The 21,310-nt window shown below is 43.7% G+C and overlaps 2 protein-coding genes across 7 annotated transcripts in view; one reads left to right on the top strand and one right to left on the bottom strand.

Moving 5' to 3' along the window:
* LOC143896726 (cytosolic carboxypeptidase 1) overlaps positions 1 to 21,310 on the top strand; it is a 34,306-nt gene that overhangs the window by 5,518 nt on the left and 7,478 nt on the right. For 4 of the 5 annotated variants that reach the window (XM_077404731.1, XM_077404725.1, XM_077404718.1 and 1 more), the window contains exons 2-14: positions 2,128 to 2,285; positions 4,296 to 4,378; positions 4,942 to 5,059; positions 5,222 to 5,364; positions 5,775 to 5,919; positions 5,997 to 6,128; positions 6,207 to 6,350; positions 6,512 to 6,683; positions 6,951 to 7,020; positions 7,224 to 7,402; positions 7,488 to 8,106; positions 8,279 to 8,791; positions 8,878 to 9,056. In XM_077404731.1, coding sequence (XP_077260857.1) covers positions 2,128 to 2,285; positions 4,296 to 4,378; positions 4,942 to 5,059; positions 5,222 to 5,364; positions 5,775 to 5,919; positions 5,997 to 6,128; positions 6,207 to 6,350; positions 6,512 to 6,683; positions 6,951 to 7,020; positions 7,224 to 7,402; positions 7,488 to 8,106; positions 8,279 to 8,791; positions 8,878 to 9,056 — 2,655 coding nt within the window. The remainder of the gene's footprint in view (positions 1 to 2,127; positions 2,286 to 4,295; positions 4,379 to 4,941; positions 5,060 to 5,221; positions 5,365 to 5,774; positions 5,920 to 5,996; positions 6,129 to 6,206; positions 6,351 to 6,511; positions 6,684 to 6,950; positions 7,021 to 7,223; positions 7,403 to 7,487; positions 8,107 to 8,278; positions 8,792 to 8,877; positions 9,057 to 21,310) is intronic. The other variant, XM_077404741.1, reaches the window with a different exon arrangement.
* On the bottom strand, positions 9,220 to 16,240 carry Nw (narrow). Of its 2 annotated transcripts, none has more exons than XM_077404760.1 (5): positions 16,206 to 16,240; positions 16,032 to 16,169; positions 12,584 to 12,941; positions 12,073 to 12,228; positions 9,220 to 11,075 (listed from the first exon to the last, which is right to left on the bottom strand). In XM_077404760.1, exons 2-5 carry the CDS (start codon positions 16,075 to 16,077, stop codon positions 10,274 to 10,276), a joined length of 1,362 nt encoding a protein of 453 aa, XP_077260886.1. In that variant the 5' UTR covers positions 16,078 to 16,169; positions 16,206 to 16,240; the 3' UTR covers positions 9,220 to 10,273. The 2 variants fall into 2 exon arrangements, with proteins under 2 accessions (XP_077260886.1, XP_077260889.1); XM_077404763.1 differs by having other exon boundaries at positions 10,936 to 11,075; positions 12,066 to 12,228; positions 16,206 to 16,232.

Genomic DNA, 21,310 nt, shown 5'->3' with positions numbered 1-21,310 from the left:
TGAATCGTGTTTCCGTGTGTATGTGTGTACGTGCGTGCTCGCCAATCGCCATCTCCGCGCGCGTTCGCGATTTCCGGTTCACGTCTCGGTATGCGCTCGCAGTATGCGCGGTATATTATTTCGATATGCTTCTCTGACGATCGCTATATTTATATACGAGGCCGAAGATTTTTTGTTATTTTTCTCCCCGATATCGACGATGGTCACCGAAATAGACTCGTTTCGCGAAGCTTTAATTGACACTGGCAACGCACGAATTTATTTATCATAATTATAAAGCGTACACAATTACGCTTTCTTAATAGTTTGAGTACCTTAAACGGCTTTGCAACTTAAATTTCGTGTAAATCCGTAATAAATCCGGGCGAACGATAATCTGACCTCGCACGTATACTCGCGTGCGCGCGCTGAATTTATCTCGTTCGACATTTCTTTTTTTTTCTCTCTCTTTTTATCGGGACTGCAATATCGACCCGATGTGTATGTATCATTGACATCGCGATTCGTTATGCGCTCGAATTAGCTAAGCGGCGTTACCGGTCGCGAAGCGTGTAAGTGCACGGCGTACATTAATTGTCGTTCCGAAGATGTCGGAGGAGCGTGCGACATTCGTCATTAATTATGCTGCTTAATAAGCCAAAGTCGAGGAAATTCTGCGATTGTTACACACCGTATCCTATGGACTCGTTCGATCATCGTAGCTTCTCTCTCGTTGGCGCACCGATGCAACACGCTTAACGCAATAACTCACGCATTCCTTTAACCCTTCGAGGATGTTTCGAACCGCACGCTGCACACGTTGCAGAAGACACGTTACACTCATGAAAAAAATGTCTCTGTAATCTGCGAGCTATATCAATAAATATCTTATCGCTAAAAACGTTAGTCTTTTTGTTCTTATTTTTGGGTCTGCCTGCTCGAAGAGTTAAAATAGCTCCGTGTCAAATATTCCGCGTGCCGTCATCCGCTTTTTGTTGCTTCGCAAATATTTTACCTAGCTAGGATTCAAACGTGAGAAAATTAGATTTAAGTTTCGAAGTGGAGCCAAAATCGAAATAATTTCAAGAGATACGCGCTTTTGATATTGTCAACGTTTCTGATTTTTCTCAAAACGTGGCCAAACGTGTCATATCTTTTTAATGTGACGTCGTTTCTGGTTAGTGCGCAGTTGGACGCTTAATTATGCGACAATGAGTTCCTTTTTGGCCGTCCTTCCCGGAATCGCGGCTCGCGCGAGGACGATCGGCGCTTATTTTAGAGCGTCGTGTTTTACCTGGTCGCGCTAATTAACCTTGGCTCCGACGAGCGCCGACTTTCCGATGGTTGACTTTAATCCCCGCGACATTGACTAACCCACGACCCAGCTGATTGCGGATCGTGATTAACAGTTCTTCCGACTGCGCTGGCCGAAAGCCAACGAAGATTCACATTGATACGACGAGTCATTGTCGACGGTCGACGGTCGCGCGATGCACCCCATTGTCCGTCCCGTCGTGACGAAAAGCTATCGCTTTTGCATCTGTCACGGGTATCCTAAAAACGAATTAGTGTACTGATAAAGTGATAAGAAATATAAAGGGAGGGAGAGAGAGAGGCGAAAATCGCGAAGTCACCTCTTGCGTACGTACCCACGGGAAAATAATGCGCGTCAATCATCTTTTTCATGTACCGTAAGGCAATGTGAAACGTTAGCTTGCAGCCTTTGCAATCCTTCGTCGTGTCACTTGTCATCGTAGGCAGAAAGGCAGAGCTCTCAGCTCGATTGTATGTATAATACATACATACCATGGTGGAAGGAAAACAAGGTGTGCTCCATTGCAGTGTGCTCGATAGAGGGATGCTCATTGGTTTTATTGCATCAAAAATGTGCAAGAACATAATTTTTTCCTCCCACCATGAACTGTATTTACTGTACGCTTTTGCACCTAGCGGCTAGCGCGACAGCGCGCGCTATCGTTTTGACGTGTTCACTTGCTGTCAGCCGTAGCTGCATCCTATTATACATATACCCGAGATCAAGAATGGCTTTTTGCGATTTCCGCGCTATCGATATCGATGCGCATCGAACGGTCCCTCTAGGAGAGTAAATGATATTTCGTTGTTTTTTTTTTGCGATGCGTTGTTTAGCGCGATGTCACTGATGTCAGCGGGTAATAAAGGCGCGGAAGAGGTTGTGAACGATGCGCTGTTGGAGAAGCTCCGAAATTACGCGGCTAAACCGCAGGAGGCGGGCGACGCGCTCAGGGCGATCGCGGCCAAGATTCACGCGCGTGTCACCTCATCAGGTACGCAACCTCCACCGGAATCCCCTCGTCTTGCCGCGACAGACTTTGTATTTCAAAAGATATGCCAGACTTGTGCCAATTTAACCTTTTCTTACCAGCATTTACCGGCGGTGACCAGTTATTTTTATCGATTGTTTGCACGGTTCCCGAATATAGCCCGGTCTACGTAATTCGTAGTTCGCGAAACGCAAGATACGCGCACAGTCTACATGTCGATATAACTTCTATACACACGGAGAGATGAGAGAGGTTAGATGTTAGATTGACATGGTATACAGACTGTGCGTGTGTCTTGCGTTTCGCGAACTGCGAATTGTGTATAGGGACCGGGCTTAAACGTTTCGCAGAATTTTTATTCCGATGACATAAGAGCTACCCGTTTTATATACTTTTATCTCTTTGTTTCGATCTTATCGCGAATTAACGACGCCGCGCCGAGGCAATTTCCCTTCTCATTAGTGTTTCGTATCGCGTGTCGTCTCCAATCTCCATTAATGGTCTCGTACGATAGGCGTACGATATTGCGCGCGAACCGCGAACCGCGATCGCGCGGGGCAATAAAGTTCTAAACGAATCGGGGAGGGTAGGTTGGACACTCCAGGGAGAAATTCGTGCCGGTATATTATTACTCTCGGAGAGCACGAAATCACGATGGAACTTGCGCGATTTATCATTCTCGCGTGACGATTCCCCCGCAATGGATGGCCAAGGAAATCCTTCGTCGCACGTTCTGCTTCTGCGCCGTCGCATTGTTGTTATTGCATTTGCATCGTGCGCGGTTAGTGTGAAATAAAATTTGATAAGACGTACATAAGCCACGCGAAATTTTTAGCGGAAACGCACGTCGAGCGTTTATTTTGGAAAAATGCGTTTTGGGTCATAGAACTCTCGGCAGTCTCGGCCAGCGGCTGAGGTAGGCATGTCAAAATTGTGCGATGTAAATTCGGGTCATTTTCAAATAAGCCAACAGTTTTACGCGGTTGTTTGCCCAAGCGATATTTCTAATTTCCATTTTCGATATCCTTTCGCGATAGATTTACGTATAAACAATTTTTGTAAATAATTTCAAGTTTTTAAAGTCTTAATTTTTTTAAGCATATTATTAATATTATCAACTTTGTTCGATATTTATTATCTATTCTGTAATTATTGTGCATCAGAAATACTGTTTTGGTACCGTATTTGGTCGCGTATGATTGTCAAATATTAATTTGTCAATCCGTCCCGGACCTTCGGACAGTTCGGACACAGTTGGCGAACAGGTGTGCAAACGGCGGTCGATCGCTACCGTGCGTTATTTTCGAATAGAAGAACCGCCAACCGCCTGTTAGCTGATTGCGTAATCACTTTCGGTAACACTGACGACGGAGCCGACAGACCCGTTGGCGTTTGGCCGGCGTCCAGAAAACTATGACTCCGAACGATACGCACACTCTGGTGCTGGGTCGCGCTCGTGTGCCGATTTGATAAGGGCCTGGCCTGGCAATCTTCCTGGTCGGTGTTCCCGCGAATCGCGGATATAATTCGCCGCATCGCACGGTCGAGTTGTTCGCGCTTCAGTTCGCGATTGCGGCGAATATCGTCTGAAATTTTGCGACATAGTCGGATACATTTAGATTTTAGACGTTACTAAATCTTCGCTGTAGGTCACGTTTCACGTCACTGCAGTTATATCCGTTATCGCGACGACAGAAGCGAAAACTCGTACGTAATTTATATTCCTCACGTGCACTGCAGACATATCGATGATATTTGTAATCACAAAGAAGTTTAACATTGATCCTAATTGGCACTACGTCAACTTTGACGTAAGAGCGTATCGTGCCAGTGATACGATATTCTTGATTTTTCAAAAAACAGAACGTACCTTTGAACGTACATGTGTTAAAGCTTAGCTAGCACTGGCAAGACGTTAATGCATCTGGCGCCACGAATAAATTGTGATTTACGAATCTGATTTAAGCAAAAACAGAGGATAAAACGGTTTATGACTTTACATATGTATTCCAGACCGGCGGATACGCGAGCGCACGTTAGAAAAGCTCTGGCGCAAGAATTCCGGGGCGATGGAATCGTTCATTATGACCCTGGAGGTGAATAATTCTTAATTAAAATACTTAATGTCTTTTGGTCTTCATCGCGTTATCTCCTCTCCGCTCCTGTTAATCGTAACTTGTATAGCGTCTTATCGGCGCTACACGTTTCGGATAAGCTACGATAGTTTCGCGTGTTAACGGCAACCGCGGGATCGATACGCACGTATGTGCGAGAGAGGGAGATAATTATATGTAGGTTTACAATTATCCGGCGGGCTACGTTATTGACGCGACATAGAGCCAAGAGTTGAGTAATCGTGGTAATTAGTACTATCTGCGAAATACCGCGTCCGCGCGTGTCGCGCAACACGCATCCTGCGTTGTCTACACGCTCGGGAAAGTCGCGAAACTGATACTCGTAAATCTGTACATCCATCTGTTACGTTCACGTAAAACAATTATTACTCGCATATTACCCACGCGATTCTTTATAATTACTTTTTGCTGTTATATCGTAGCCCGGATTTTTATGCCTGTTACGCTGTACCGACGAAAAAGGAAGAAAAAAGATGCAGAAAACTGAGAAACAATTGAGATTCATCCTCGAAATTTCCTTTTAGAATTGCAAGGACCACGTTGCTAACTGCAGTGTCACCAGCATATTGCACGAATGTATATCGCCTCGAGTAACCAAAGGCAAATCCAAGGAGAGAGGGAGCAAGAATAGAAGTGCCACAAGTAATTGACACGTGTTTATTATAGAGAATCATATATATGTTTTACCGAATTTTTTGTCGAATTCGCAGATTCGATAGCGTTTATTCATCGAGGGTATAGCTTATTCGGAATTTTTTCGAGATTGTGAAAGTATTCTTTAACAGAAAGCTTATTCTTTAATAGGAACCAGTAGCCGAATGGCGGTCATTCAACTCATCAACTTAGGTATCACGCAAGTCCTAGTTAAACTTTTAATAAATCTGCAACACGCAGATACCATCACGAGCGAAGTGCTCACTCAAGACATCCTCTGGATTTTGGGACAGGTGATGTTTAAAGACGCATTGTAATGAACTTTTTTTTAAATTTTATTTTGCAATTAGGAACAATTATTTTGTTTGGCTCGCTACCCGTGCGTGAATAGAAGAAAATACTCTTGATACGTTATATATACCTGCGCAGCAGAACTTTTATCGATCGCACTGCGTATGTCTATACGACAGTATTTTTTCAATTTCAATTTTTCTGGCGTGTAAGATTTATTTCGACTATTTTTAACTTTATATTGTAATTTTATGCATTATAGTTTAATATTGGTTTTATTTTGAAATTACATTAAAATCCTTAAATTATGAAATAATAAGATGTTAAAATAAAAATAAACACGTAATTTTTAAAAATGTTTGGAATATTTTGAGAAATACGAGTTGTTGAAATTATTTTGCGATTCTTTTAGGTGGCTCAGAGGGACCAAAAGTTTGTGTCAAAAATGAAACTGCTCAACTCCATAAAAGTGTTCCACGCGCTGTTGAAACAGCATTACAATAACAGCAAAACGTTATTGCCGTTGTTGTTGATCATCAAAACTCTTGCTAAAAATTGTAAGCGACAGTTTTCTTTGGCGTATCGGACAATTCGCTTATGTATTTGAGGATAAAGCTAAAATTTTTTTCGGTAGCTTTTTCTTTGCAAACACTTGTAAAGGATGGTATCACTAGTACTTTGGAGAAAACGTTTGTCAGTATCGGTTATACGCCACATTTGAAGCTGAGGACGTTATTGGACTGCTTCAAACATTTAACGACCAATAGTAAGCACGTGTGTGTTTACGTATGTATTTCATTTTTCCTTATTAATTATTTTAACATTTATGATATTTTGCTTTCAGAATTATGCTGTAACAAATTTGTCAAGGCGGGAATGGTACATCTGCTGATGCGAATTTTCGAGAGATGGGAGAGATTTGATGGACAGATGCGCTTAAAGATTTGTAATTACGCTCTGAATACGCTTCAGCATCTCTGCGTAATAAGTAAGTTTGTTAGGGGATGGACTCTAAAAAGTTCTCTATAAAGAAGTATCTCGAAGGATGGTCCCTGGGATATATATATTGCTTAATTTTACATTTATCAGCCTCTTAATATATTTTTGAAAGGCGTCGGTATTACACGCGTTTTTTGTCCGCCGTTCTAGAAGCTGGAAGGAAGGCTATCAAGTCGAACAATGGCCTACGGCTACTGTACCGGTTCTGCACGAGCTGTCCAGAGGACAAAACTTATGACTGCCCGCTGTCGCGTATTTGCGGGATAATCAATCAGTGTCTGGAGAAAAAGGAATTACCGGTGCCCGAAATGTCGCCTGCAAGGTGAATGAAACGTTCGAGGTCATCTCATATACTGTATCTCGTGATAATCGCTTATTATATTTCGATGTATTATATTTACGAGCCTTTCTATAAAAAGTATTACAAAAATTTGCGGGTTATGATCGCTTTTGTTACTACCGGGATCAAGTATATCATGTATGCACAAGGCGAATACGTAGCGATAGCTTTCGTTGTGCGATCTTATCAGATTAGTTTAGGATCACAACTGCGTGCGCACTAAAATCGATTCTCTTTTTTTGCGCGTAGATTCGTTTTGCCCGAAGTGACTGTTAACAGGGCGAACAGTGCTGAAAGCGGCAGCGACGTCGACAGCCAGGTGTGTACTTCACGAAAAATTGAACCGACGTAATAAACATTGCAAGCTTGATATTTGATGTTTTAAAGTACGCGTTTATTAATAACGTCGCGTACTTCTTTTAACGAATCGCTTTGCAAAATATCGCAGTGTCCAAAACGTCCGTAGTGTCAAAACTTTTGCCGTTAAATGTTCGTGCGGCTCGAATATTGATTTCTGCATAGGCGAACAGTGTGGCTTCGATGGGTAGACTGTACAGCGATCTCGATTCCGGGGATGACGAAGAGAGCCACGACTCTAGAGATACAATGGATAATGAAATTCACGTGGGCGACGAGGTAGACGAAAACAAATTTTTCGCCGGTGTTTTTACTTCTCAGAGATCCGAGGAGGATCTCGCTGGGTAGGTGGAACATTATTTTTGCAGACACACGTTATTGACATCAACTATAATTATACCAACGCGACAATCTCTCTTTTCTCATCAGATACCATACGTTCTTCAAGGAGCTGGGAACTCTGCGGTCGCAGCTACATATCGTCGGATCGTCGAACAACGTCAAGCTAACTGATCTTTGTTTGGTGGAGGACGATCGGATAAACTCGTCGGTCGGGAAGGCGGGAAAGACGAAAACCTTAGTCAAGGACTTTTCGAGATCTAACGGTACAACGAAAAGTCAATTGGTGAACGGCGCGCACAGTTTGAAGGTCCTAGAAGACGTGTCGGCGAACGTTACGGATCCGCACGCGTATTGCGCCGTGGCGAGCAAAGTGAGGAGCGTTATCGGTTTCGTCAAGGTCGCTTATCCGGACATGATCGGCGGTGACGGTCTGGGGAAAGCTGAGCCGCTCAATATTAAGGACAGGAAGGTTTGCCGCGCGAAATTGCTAGCCTGCGTGGAACGCGGTCTCCATGCTGCCGCCACTATCCAGGAAGTTGTTTATGACCTTGATGCCCTCGCAAATTCCGCTTCCCGGACAATGTCGGGCGAGGAGCGGTTGTTTGGGAACTGGGATGAGAACAGGATCGGCAAACGCGATTCGGATACGAAACGGTTACAATTCGAGTCCAGATTTGAAAGCGGCAATCTGAGGAAAGCTATTCAGGTACAGTCGGTTTGCTACTCGCGCTTTATGTAATCGATTATGTTCGTATTACGTAAGACTTCATAGTGACTTAGCGCGGCTTCTACTATCTATAATTCCGCTATATGTATATATAAATTCATTTTTTGTTAAATTTCGTTACATTAATATTTCACGTCTGCTTTCTCCTTAGATAGGTCCACAAGAATACGATCTTATCCTGACGCCGGATGTCAACAGCGGTTCCAGACATCAATGGTTCTATTTCGAGGTCTCCAGCATGGAGGCGAATGCGCCGTACACGTTCAATATAATCAACTGTGAAAAGACAAACTCGCAGTTTAACTTTGGCATGAAACCGATACTATTCAGCGTCACGGAGGCGCAATGTGGTAGGCCAGGTTGGGTGAGGACCGGCGTCGACATTTGCTACTATCGAAATTGTTATCAACGGTCCACCAGGGGAAAAACGTATTTCACGACGTCCTTCACGGTCACGTTTCCGCACGCTTACGATGTTTGTTATCTGGCGTATCATTTCCCGTACACGTATAGTCGGTTGATGACCAACATTTGGACGTGGACGAAGAGAGTTTCCACGGCGACCGTGTACTTTCGCGCGGAGACGCTCTGCGAGACTTTAAACGGCAATGAGAATCCTGTGCTCACCATTACGTCACCGGAGTCCAAAACCAATCCTATACACGTGAGAAATCTCTTAGATATATAAATCTTCGCATGACGATAAGTCATTTAAGCAGACATTTAGAGCTAAGTATCATTCCCTTTCAGACACGAAAGATGATCTTTTTAACGTCCAGAGTACACCCCGGTGAAAGCAACGCCTCTTGGGTGATGCACGGAACCATGGAGGCTCTCCTAAGTGACAACCAATACGCCAGCAGTTTACGTGACGATTATGTGTTCAAAATAATTCCTATGCTAAATATAGAAGGAGTTGTAAACGGCTGGTAAGTTAACAATTATGTATATTTTTATCAAACCGCTTTTTTATTGGACGAAAATCACGATAGAGACTTTTAACACGTGCCTATAGCCCTAACATAAAACTTTCTAACTTTACGTTTAAGAATAGAATGATATAAGTGGGAACAGCGAACGGCAGACGCGTAATATTATAAGACTGTAGTCGTATCTTTATTAAAATTCAGTTACACAAGTCGCACATTCGCGCCGTTCTACACAGAATTAATATGGAAGTGACTTACCATAGCAGCTAGAGAGCAACGTTCCTCGTTGATGAAACTACGTACACCGATCGTCATATACGTCTGGATGACCGAAACATTTACGACTGATTCTCAGCGTTTTCTTTAACATCCATTACGCATCCCAAAATATTTCGGGAATCGTATGGTAGTGTGTCGAATGTTTCGTCTTGCAGACGTATAAACACATGTTAACTATGATGATGATGATGATTACCCCACCATATAAAGATATAGAACGCTGGCGGAAGCTGGCAGTTTAATTCAATAGTGAATTATTGAGTCTAATATTTTTCTTTTATTTTTTATTTCTTCTATTGTTCTAAATTCTATTGTTAATGCCGAACATGAGAATTTAATGAGAATAAACAGAATAGAAATCATGAATAAATGATGCGATGAAAATGATAATCCGCCGGCGTCATCGATGATAGAAAATGAGAGCTGAGTAATCGAGTAAATGCCCTTGTGAAAATGTACAGCTTGTCGAGTAACGTCGGCAGGAGAATAATTCGTCTTTAACTGATATCACGGATTTTTAATATCATTTCCGAGTCGCGGCATTACTCATTCGTGTTCGTTCCAAGCTCCGATACTAACGGACGGTTCGTAATAATCATTTCTGCCTGCCGCCGACCGAGAAAGCTGATAACAGTGTCTTTCTGATTCAAAACTATCGAGCATTATATCGGGTACGCCTTAAGTTAGAGCTAAACAGCGAGCGGTGACAACAGTAGCGATCGGTCTGATCCGCGAAACAGCGACAGCTCGCTCGTGTCACGTGTGCAAAACGCACTCTGATATACATATACAAATATAATATATATATATATATATATATATATATATATATATATATATATATACCTATATACTTAGTTCCTCAAGAATGTCGATCTGTGTGTTTCTGTCACTTATAAAACAAAATAACGCGACGTTATCTAGGAGGAAGTAAAGCGTTACTTGGACGGAGGATCTAATACTTTGCCGTTGGTGCGCACTTTGATGTTGTACCTATAGGCCGGTTCCGCCTCTGGCAAGATCGTGCTACTGTCGTCATCCTGGTCCTTCATCATCGCCGAATCCGCCGACGACGCCACCGAGTCTGCCGGCTGATCGTTTACGTAATCTTGCACGCTGTCGTACGGCCCAATCGTGTGGGCGTCCTCGAGACCGTTGTTCGGTAATTCAGTCTCCGCGGCCAAGTCACCGTAGTCGGAGGACTCGCGATGCTCCATCTTCATCTCCGACGAGAAGGAGGAGGAGGCGGAGGAGACGACGGGACGGGAGACCGACGGTCGCAGGACTTGGCGAGTCTCGAGACCGTCGAAAACGCTGTCTTTCCGCGGTTGAGATGCTACGGCGACATGCCCGGTGAACAGGCTCGCGATGTCCGGAATGTGATCTGGTCTGATATCGTCCAGGTCGCCGATGGCCGTGCGCTCGCGCTCGCGCTCGTTATCGTCGTTGAACAGCGACGTCGCCGACGCTGTCGTTCCCGTGTGTTGACGGGACTGCTGCTGCTGTTGATGCTGATTGCCAGATGCGGGAGCGGCCGTAGTGATTAGCCTGCTGACGACCGGGTCCTCTGATAGTTTTTCGTTCGCGGACACGTCCGCTTCCAATGGTGTTGCCTCTTGTTCGTTCTGGGCATCGGTACCCAGATGGTGATCATCGATATCGGTGCTGTCAGTTACGTAATCACTCGCTTGGTCGTCGCTGGCTGGCACCGAGGTGGTTGTGATGTACGGCCTGTGATTTCTAAAAAGATAAAAGGGCTTGTTCAGGAGATCTCAATCGTTCCCGTCGCTTTTTTATGAGAATTAAAATAATTAATTTCTCGCGAATTCATTGAAAATATTTATTGTTAAATGAGCGTCTTACGATTATTATAATGGCTTAATTTAAGCATCGTATTAATAGCAGAGGAAAGCGTAGCTTCACTGTCACGTAAATATTTTTATAGCAGCAGTTATTTGCACTGAGTGAAGCCATACTTGTGCATGTGTACGTGTAAGAAGTGTATCGTTTGTGAGTATCGTGCGTCAAGAAGCGAGAGAATAATTGCGTTATTAAGATTAAGCTATAAAGGCATTTGCTGGAATTCCGTATCGTGGCTGAGCTATTCTCATTCGTCGACACTTCGATCCCGAAGCTATATTAGCTATAGCTATGCGAGGAAGATCTCGAAGAACTGGTTTAATACATGGCGAGTCGAGATCTAGCGTATTGATCATCGCAATAACCGTTCCCCATTTTACCGCGAATTGCGGAAGAAAAAGCATTCCTCGTTTCAAGCTATTTCTATCTCTCGCTAGATTGCACGGAGGAAAAAGTTTGTTCCGGTGACGTCCGGTTTACAAGTATCACCTCGTTTCGCGCCTTCGTAAACATCAAGTAATCGCTGAATGTTCTACGAGATTGAAATTACAGTGACGCGTCGTCGACACGGGACGTACTTACGAGTCGCGAATATAATAATAAATTTTCATCTGTCGCGCTAAGCTGAACCATCCCGCATACCGCATACCGCATATACTTCGGTAGCAAGAGGGATAAATACGTTCAATTATCGCGATATACATTTGCATAGCTTATCGCTGGAGGGTCATTTACTTTTTGCACTCCGTGCATAAGCGAGATTCGTTTAAGGTACATCGGTATCTCTAGACTCCCTTTTTCTCTCTCTCTCTCTCTCTTTCTCTCTCCTTCCTTTCGACTCGTGTATTTTTGTGACAAATATTATCTCACCTCTTACCCCTGAGTCGCGGAGACTGGAATGCTGCCGTAGTTGTAGTAATAGCATCTTGTTTGCTCGCAGATAAAGTCCTTCACGAGAGTGCAATCCTGCGCCTCCCAGGCTAACGTAGGTGCTACCATCGCGACGCATCCGTCCGCGCTGCCGCTGTCGCCGCTGAAATCGAGAAACTCGCGTTTTGGAATTTAAACGAGAATACCTGTTCTGTTGTTAGCTATTCCACGCACGAGTTTCCGGGTGTTATAGAACTGCGGAAGAGAGTGGCTGATAACCACGTTACTCGTAACAACTACGATCGACTAATATGCGATTCTTCGATCATGAAAAATGATACTGGCTCTTTGAAACTGAAAGACGTTGCCTATCATTTTTAGCGTTCAGTGGAGATGTAAATATTTAATTGATCTTATTGTTATTGGATATGTTTAATTAATATCTTCTGATTTAATTGACGGTTTTTTTTACTAATTAGTAGAAATAATAATACACGATCTATAGTTAAAGATATTACCTTTCACGCGCCACCCTTTGGGGTTCGGTGCCGGGTGGTACGTCGGCAGGTCTGTTGCCAGGTCGCTTCAGCATGTAGTCAAAGGTGACGTTAAACGGCAGTCCCGTGCTCATCCACAAAAACATGTCGGTGCCTAGCTTGTTGCCGGAGGTCCAAAAGTCGTATTTCGTGTAACCGGCGTTCTTCAAATATTGCGTCATCGTGTCGGCCTTCTCTTTCGTCTCGAAAGACGCTAACTGGAGGCCCAGCGAACGGCAATATTGATACGCCAGGAAGTAATTCAGTTCTGGACTGTAGGGGTTCATTCGTGATACGAAGTATTGTATGCCATCCAGCTGGATCGTTGTAATCCTCTGGGCTGTGAACGAAACATTTTACATTTTACATTTTTCTTTAATACCGCCAAAAGCTACGTTTGCATCACGTCTCATTTTAAACCATGTTAAAAGTGCGCTATAAACGCACTCAATTGTAGCACGTGTGCGAAATTAGGGCACATTATAGTTGATGCCATTCTCGCGATAATTCGAGTGTACGTATGTGCGATATAATTTGACTATCAAATTAACGCGCACAATAACAGCAGTAACAATCATATTTATTTAACAAAATTATTAATTCTATAGTAAAATATATTAATTCAGTCTCTTGTCGTCATAATATTGAGATTATTTTTCTATATTTTTATGTTCCAAATATTTTTCTATTTTCTATAATTATAATTTAAAAGAAAACGATTTTCAATTTAATCCACCACGCATTTTATTAAAAAATGTATTTTTTAGAGCTACTTATGGTTTATTTAAGCATGTCTGCCGTTCAGTTCCGACAAGGCTACAAATGGCAGTAGAGACGCGAGAGAATGCGTTCGGTGAATATTGATGCAGCATTCCGTTTTAGTATCGTACTGCTCGAAGCTCGCGATAGACAACCGTTACTATTAATAAAAACGTCCGCATATCTTTCAATGCAGCGTGTAAAATGAGATCATTAGTATGGGAACAATAACAATCGAAATCAAGTTTTTAACTCAGAAACTGTTCAGATAATTTGTATGTGATAATAATCTCCATAAATTATTGTTAGCCACATGATAGACATTTCGAAACTGAGAAAAAGATCATTTAAATTTATATACGTTAAGAATAAGCGTCATTTTCATCGCATTATATGTGATACAATAGTGATAGGACGTAGCAAGAGGAACGAAATTGATGGAACTATTCCATCGTTGTCCGCTTCATATAATACGATTTTAATTTCACTCTCTAAATGCGTACTCTGACGCGGTGCGTTTTTAGCCGGCTTCACAATGACTGGAAGCTTTACGACAAGGGCAGTGTTCACACGATACATCAAGTTGCGGGTTCATTGAACCGCGACGGCTATTTGGTTAACTGTACTTATGAATTATGACGCGTCGAGACCCCCGAATAGCCGGTAGGTGAACGAGTGTCGCAACTAATGCGAGTCCCTCTCATTGTTTCTAGTCGCGATTGTTCTTTGCTTTGTACTACATGTTTACGGCTGCAAAGGCTGACAATGATAAGAAAAATCAACTTTTTAAATTTTAATCTTATTAGGAGATATTTTAATAAATAGAGAGAGAGAGAGAGAGAGAGAGAGAGAGAGAGAGAGAGAGAGAGAGAGAGAGAGAGAGAGAGAGAATCACGACAAAAACGTTTGATAATTATATGTTTGAGATGAATGAGTTGAGATATTTTTGGTACTCTTACGTAAGAGAGTTACGAAACAAAAGGAGGCTTTGGTGTAAGAAGAGAACAAGTTCGTCCTCCGTACATATAGTCATAGTCACGAAATTTAAAAGACTCAATGATTGATGAGACCGAGATAAAAGATCGAGAGGCCAAACACAGGTGAAAACACGATGTGAGAAGACAGATACAATGCGATATTGTTGCTTGTTTAATTTTTCAAAAAGATAACAGACGTTTGGAACTTCTTTGTTACGATATCTTGAAGAATCTCGGCGGGATCGAAGCGAATCAATCTGACAATGAGTTTCCCAAGAGGGAGCAATTTCGCATGTACGCGGACTACATTGTTATAGAATAGAGCAGCGAAGCAAGAGACGGTGCGAGATATCCGTTCGGCCGGTTGGCAAAAGTCTAGTCACGGCTCTGGATACTTCGTAGAGGCGCATCCGGAGCAAAAACGTTCCGGATCGTCAAGTTGAACGTGCAGGTGGTGGTAAATGACCCAAAGGCCTTGAGACGTCTGCCGCCGGTGTAGCGCGCGTGAAAGAAGAGGCGACCAGCCGCTTTAACTACAGCCTACAGCTTCGTTCACGTATAATGCGTTCCCGCCGTTCGGCTAATGATACTCGACAAGATTCCCGGTCTAAGGAACAAGTACACGAACGGGGGCTCGAATCTCTATAAACGGTCTCGGTAAACGTTCATCCGCGTGTGTAATCTCTTTCTCTTTCCTCGTTTTTTAATGAAGGCAAGTAAGGAGCCTTTGAATATACGAGTAATGAGTCTCTTCGTGCGCAGGATTGTCGCTTCGTAGGATGTAATATCACTTTTACTTGCGGAGATTTCGATTCAAAATCGTAAATATCATAAAATTTATCGCTCTTGTGTAAATATTTGTTTAAAAAATATGAGATTTTAATTTTACTTATTACCGTTTGAAAGTATTTTTTCTATAAAATTTGAATGATTTTTATAGACTCTAAATATATATTATAATGGACAGAATTTTAAACGGATAGAAACTCTTTGAAGAGACGCGATATACCCGGTGCATTATGTCGTTTGCGTGTTCTACCAACGGTTGTTTCCGGTTTCAACTTTGAATACGCTGACAGTTGGTGCAGGGGTTTTTTTAATGACAGAAAAGTGCGTGTTTTACTACTACTAAGAACTATAGAAATATATATCAAGCAATATATAGAAAAGTTTTAAAATATGAAAATATGAAAGGGGGCAATATTAAAAACAATTGATTAAAATAAAGAAAATTCGGAAATTAAAAGTTTTGAATATAATAAATGAATATTTGCAAATGGGGGTTCAGAGAAAGATATATTGAATATATAAGAATATACATATAAAAAAAAAACATTTTTTTAATATATTGTAAAACTTTTTCACAAAAGATTTATAATACATAACTTATAACAAATTAAATAAAATATTTAAATAATTGAACCAAATATTCAAAACGTTTGATTTTACGATTTCATGTTTTTCGTAATTTTCTTCACTGTTAAAATGCTAATTATATTGTTTTCAATAACACTACGCGTTAAGTGGACAGTCAGAAATGCAAGAGATGTCGATGGTTGAGCGGAAGAGTGTATCCAATATGCTCGTGATGAAGTCAAGAGAACAATCATTTCATAATAATGAAGACGTCACCGCTAGTGTTAAAGCGAGCACAAACGAGCCGGCATTGTGTCGTAATGTAAAAGGGTACTAACCTGAGGCGAAGGCCGCGACGACGAAGAGCAACAGGATGATCTTCATGTTAGCGTGCCGATTACTGTATTGGCAGTGCGGCGATCAAGCAGTCAGTCGTTTCCGTTTCCGACTCTCGTCTCTTCTCTCTCTCTCTCTCTCTCTCTCTCTCTCTCTCTCTCTCTCTTTCTCTCTCTTTCTCTCGGACTACACCGGATGTTAGTGTTAGGGTCGCGTTCTCGGACTGGCCTCGCGCTGCTCCGGGAGCCCCCTTAAGAGTCTTCTGCCTGGATCCCAGAGGAGGGGGTCGTTGAAGATGATTCACTGGCTAAGCTAGAGCAGGAGCCCAACGCGCGAAGGGAACGCGGCGGCGGCGACGGCGACGAAGACGACGATGATGACGATGACATGAAGACGAATCGAAAAGTAATCGAGCCGCGTCGTAAAAAAAACCGCGGGTGACAAGATCGGAAGAAGCATCAGGCACAATGGGTGTTCACGCTGAACAACGTGGAAGCATGCCCCGCGACCGATGACGCCACGCTTGATTTGACACGGATTGCCCTCTCCTCTCTCCACCCTTGACTGCGAAGATGATGTGCAAAATCGAGGATTATATATATTAGAGTCCGAGGGGATGCCTTTCTTCTCGAACACTGTAAAGTGTTCGAGAGGAGTAACCGTGGACGTTTAACAGCAGAAATCTTTCTCGACAGGTGAAAAGTATTCTCGGACACTTATTGACACGTCGTTTATTTTAACGATTAGAGATTCAGATAGCTTCAGTAATACGTCCCACAAATAATGTCATACTTACTCTACACGAATGTATTGAACGACGTACGCACCTTCATGTCGGATAATAAGTTAATCAACCTCGATCGATCATCGGTCGTTAGAGTAAATAATTATTTTTGCAACAAAAACTGCGGCCGCTCCAGTTGTCGAAGGAGCCAGCCACACTTGTCAAGCGTGTGCATACTCCCTCGTTGGCGCGATTGTAAATTAACGCGCAACGTGTGATTACGTCGGGTTAATTATATTAACCAGCAAAGCGTCGCATGAATAATGTTTGCTCGGCGAAGAGGTACAATCCATTTGTAAGCGGTATATCGCGCGGACGTGAAATAATGGAGGGGACGAGTAATAGCATAAGAACGTTGTTATCCCCGTATCGATCAACGTAGCGTTTACGTTAATCCCATTAATAACATCTATGCACTCGCGCGCGCGCGGGCGTTTACTTTTTACCATCCATCGCTTCTTTCGCTCGCGGTACGGAATTTTACTTTGCCGCGCAGTCTTCACGGTTCTCCGTAGGATTTGTATCGACGGCGAACGCAGCAAAAAGACGCCGGTTTCAAGGCAGACTTCATTTCTGAACGCCTCCTCGGAGGCATCCTCCCGTACGCTCCGATATCATCTATCCCTAAAAATCCGCCTCACTTCATTCGTCAGCGAAACGACACGCACGATCGTGCCGTTCAAATCCAACGCTAATTGCAACAAATCGCCTGCCTTCGAGAAGGAGAAATCTGTGTAAATTATACCTTCGATCTGTGGAAGGTCGGCTCGTGAACATTGATACCTGGATATCTGGGATAGCTGGCGTTTTGTGCGAACGAAATAAACGGACTCGATTATCAATACCTATGTGATGAAGTCTCATCCAAGCGCTCATCCGAAATATCGGTCTATCTAATAATACGCGTGAACGGATCGCTCGACGGAATCAAAGCGAGAGATCGCGCACGCTTAATCGCCGTGAAGAAAACGGTGATGGATGTGCGAGCATCGAGAGTTTCAATTGGTCGCTTTCTTCGCGTCCTTTGGCGCCGTCTTGTTCTTGCGGCGCGGACAGCGCGGGCGCGGCGCTCCTTCCTGCGCTCGACTTCTCTCGAAGCGCATCGTCATCGTCAAGACTCGATGGAATTCTGGCTCACCGACTCGCGAGCGTCGAGCGACCGCACGCACGCAGGCACGCTCGCACGTATGCTCGCATCGCAGATATCGCGGTGCGGCGCGTGCGAGGACTACCGGGCGCGTCTCAATTAAGCTTTCGCGTGATTGACGATACGAGATCGTATCGTGGGACGCGTCACCCCGTTCCCCGCGGACGAGGCGTATTAACGAGTTATCGCATTTCTCGTGTGTCATATGTTTCATTTGCGTTTCGTCGATCGATTAGGGGAGAAGCGTATTTTTGCGAGCTGTCGTCTTGAGCTATTCCGCAATCTAATAATGCGCGCGAAACGCCGACGTTTTATCGGGACCACCGCGTCACGTATTTTTCTCACTAGTTGAAATTCCATTTTCTCATTGTCGCCAAATCTTTATAGCGTGTCCCATCGACGATAATTTCTCTATGAAGAAGCCTCTCATGATATTAAGATTTGTTATTGAAAATATTTCTCAAGAGTACATTATTGATGGAGTAAACATTTCGTATGTTAAACTAATGAAACTATATATTGCCGGTATCGAATATGTATCGGCGCAGGTTTACATCGATAACGCGGGTCGCAAAAAGGCTCGCGTCTCAAGGTAGGCTTCATTTCTGACCATGTGTTCCCGTCTGGTTCGGGAGATTGATCCACTTGCTCTTGAGATATATATCGCGAGCGAATATTGGCTCACCAAGTCGTTCGATCGCAATATCGGAACCGGTACGAGATGAGGAACCGACGCGTCTCTACGTCCCAGAAAACGTCTCTCATCTATCCCCCTCGTATCTTACCCCTCTTGCTGCCGTCCGTATACGGCATTATCTCTCTCGTGGAGATTCTGCCTGGTGGCGGAATCGCCGGATCAATGATCAGATACGCGACGTATTATTTCTGTTACGCGGCATCATGCTGTGCGGGCGATCGTGAGCAAAAAGGACCTCGCGCGACATCCAAGACCTACCGCACAACGGAAATCGTCTCTCTCTCTCTTTCTCTCTCCGGCTCCGCGCAACGTCCGCTTGTTGCAGCTCTTGCACGGGAGGATGCCGTGCCGCGAGCTTAATGACAGGATAGGGCGCCGTGACGGTTTCCTTCGTGGACCACGATTCAGGAATGCAGATGAATCGGCCGGAGTGGCGCGCGGCCCGAGAAGCGTTTCGCGGTTGCTGCATCGTGGCTACTTCATTAAATGTGTTTGATGTAGGACGCGATGCGGATCTTATCAACGGGAAGAGAATGTTTTTACGAGAGACGTCCTTTGTCGACCGAGGAAGATTCATCGATTTCGCATTCGTATATTATATACCGCGATGCATCTTTCTTTAATACCAAGATGAAGCATCGTGATAAAATAAATCAGTTTTAGCCCTCGCGGTCTCGCCTAAGAGAAATAGGATATATTCGGCTGCAGGGAACTTGTTCAGATTTCTGTGCAAATCAAGCGCACCGTGAATGCCCGGGTTTGTACACTCGCGGCGCAAGTCACGTTCCGCCGGTATCTTGGTGTAGGTCAGTTTAACAGGTTGGGTTCCCATCGTAGTACCTATTCCCGTGGGAATGCATCGCGTCCGCTCGAGTGCACTTAGGTCCGGCGACGCTTACGGGGTTCTTTTCTCTGTGCGGTGGTGGGTGAGACGAAAGCAGAAGCTCGGCGGTGTGCTGGATAAACAAGCGATTCTCCAGCGGCACCACCACCGTCGCATCACCGTCGTCGTCGTTGTCTCCTCGTCCTTTCGTTCTCCCTTACCATTACTTTTCTCTCTCACTTCGTTTTCTTCGTCGTCGTCGTCGTCGTCGTCGTCGTCTTCTTCTTCTTCTTCTTCTTCTTCTTCTTCTTCTTCTTCGTCTTATTCTCCTCCTTCTTCCTCCCCCCTTCGCTTGATCCGCTCCATGCGAGGGAGACGCTAGGAACAACTTCTCACAGCCGCGCCAAGGGACTTGGTCTTTTTTTGCTAAAACAAAAGCGAAGACGGGGGTACGCCGCGGCGCGGCACGGCGGCCAGCGACGGCCAACGGCGGTCAGCGGCGACCAAGAGGAAGAAGAGAGGAAGGCGGCTGGAGCAGGAGAGTCGAGAGGGAGGATGCCACAGGGGGATTCTTGCCGAGGTCTATTTCAGGCCCTGCCAGCAATCGCTATGTAAGGCTCTCTTCTTTCCTTTCCTCGCTCGCATCTCTTCTCGTCTTTTTCCCGTCCGACAATTCCTCTTCCCCTCGTTGCTCTTACCGGTACCCCCTTCGTCTCTGCTCCGTGCGCGTCTCGTTTTCTCTCCTTTTTTCTATGTGTACTGAACTCTCGGTTTTAGCTCGCGAACTGCCTCGGACCGAGACGATCGAAGGAGCCATACTGCCCCGAAGGCTTCGACGGCGTTCGTTCCTCCATTTTGATACCTCTAGGACAGTGGTCCTCATGCGGCATTTCGCGATTGGATTTTGAGGGAGCGTGAGATGCTCCAAATATATGAAAATTATCCCCGCGATAAGGGATGAATTCCAGATAAACAGGCAATAGACCGACGACAGCTTTCGAAGCAATACCTTTCATATAAATTCGAAGAAAGGTCAATAATTTCATTGTATTTTACATGATTCATCATATGCTAATGTGCAAAAATTTGCGATAATTTTATAAATATTTTTTCGCAAATAGATGGATACATATCTTTCTGTATCCTTTCGATTCTCTTGAATAGCGAAACAATCGTCGAGGAAGACGAAGAGACTGAAGGGATCGCCTCGACAGCCGGACTGGGTACCAAAAAGCGTAACTATTTATAGATTTTGGTTCTATCCCGAAAGAATCTCCAATTATAAGTGTGTGCAGAAGTGGTCGAGCGACTTCATAGTACCAAAGGGCCGCACGACCTTGCACACTTTTTTATGGTTCGCTCTTTGGGAGCCATAATTCAGTTAGTATACCAGGACAGCTTATGGATTTACTCTTTTCTTTGGAGAGTCTTAAAACAGTGACTCTCACCTGCGCTTCAGTTTTTTAAATATTGTTACACTACGATATAGCCCCTTTATCGAGTAAAACTATTAGAATTTCTTATTATTGTTCCTTATTACTATGGGAAGATTTATATATCAGTGTTGTCTATTTGCCGAGAATGATGATAACAACATTTGAGAACTTGTAATTTCTCGCTATAAGCATCAAATTTTTATTCTAATATTAACTTCTTTCTACTTGACACACACACACACAAAGTAGCAACAAATCTGGTTCTCGTTAACAATTTATTTTTATTTAAGTACTTCAAAATTTTATAAATTTTTTCTTATAAAAGAATCCAAGAATTATAAAAAATTAAATGTTATAAGATGCAAATAATACCTATATATTTCAACAAAATAAA

The sequence above is a fragment of the Temnothorax americanus genome, unplaced genomic scaffold (genome assembly GCF_048541705.1).
Source record: "Temnothorax americanus isolate GAGA-0224 unplaced genomic scaffold, ASM4854170v1 Scaffold1, whole genome shotgun sequence".
Classification (NCBI taxonomy): domain Eukaryota; kingdom Metazoa; phylum Arthropoda; class Insecta; order Hymenoptera; family Formicidae; genus Temnothorax; species Temnothorax americanus.
The sequence above is the reverse complement of the archived record's forward strand: the minus strand, read 5'-3'. Positions and strand labels throughout refer to the sequence as shown.

What these genes read in the sequence shown, in the direction of transcription:
- Nw (XM_077404760.1), bottom strand. Translation starts at nt 16,077, where the DNA reads ATGAAGATCATCCTGTTGCTCTTCGTCGTCGCGGCCTTCGCCTCAG. An exon ending in CAAAGGGTGGCGCGTGAAAG is followed by an intron (nt 12,229 to 12,583) that starts GTAATATCTTTA and finishes TCTCGATTTCAG; the next exon opens with CGGCGACAGCGGCAGCGCGG. An exon ending in CCAGTCTCCGCGACTCAGGG is followed by an intron (nt 11,076 to 12,072) that starts GTAAGAGGTGAG and finishes TTATCTTTTTAG; the next exon opens with AAATCACAGGCCGTACATCA.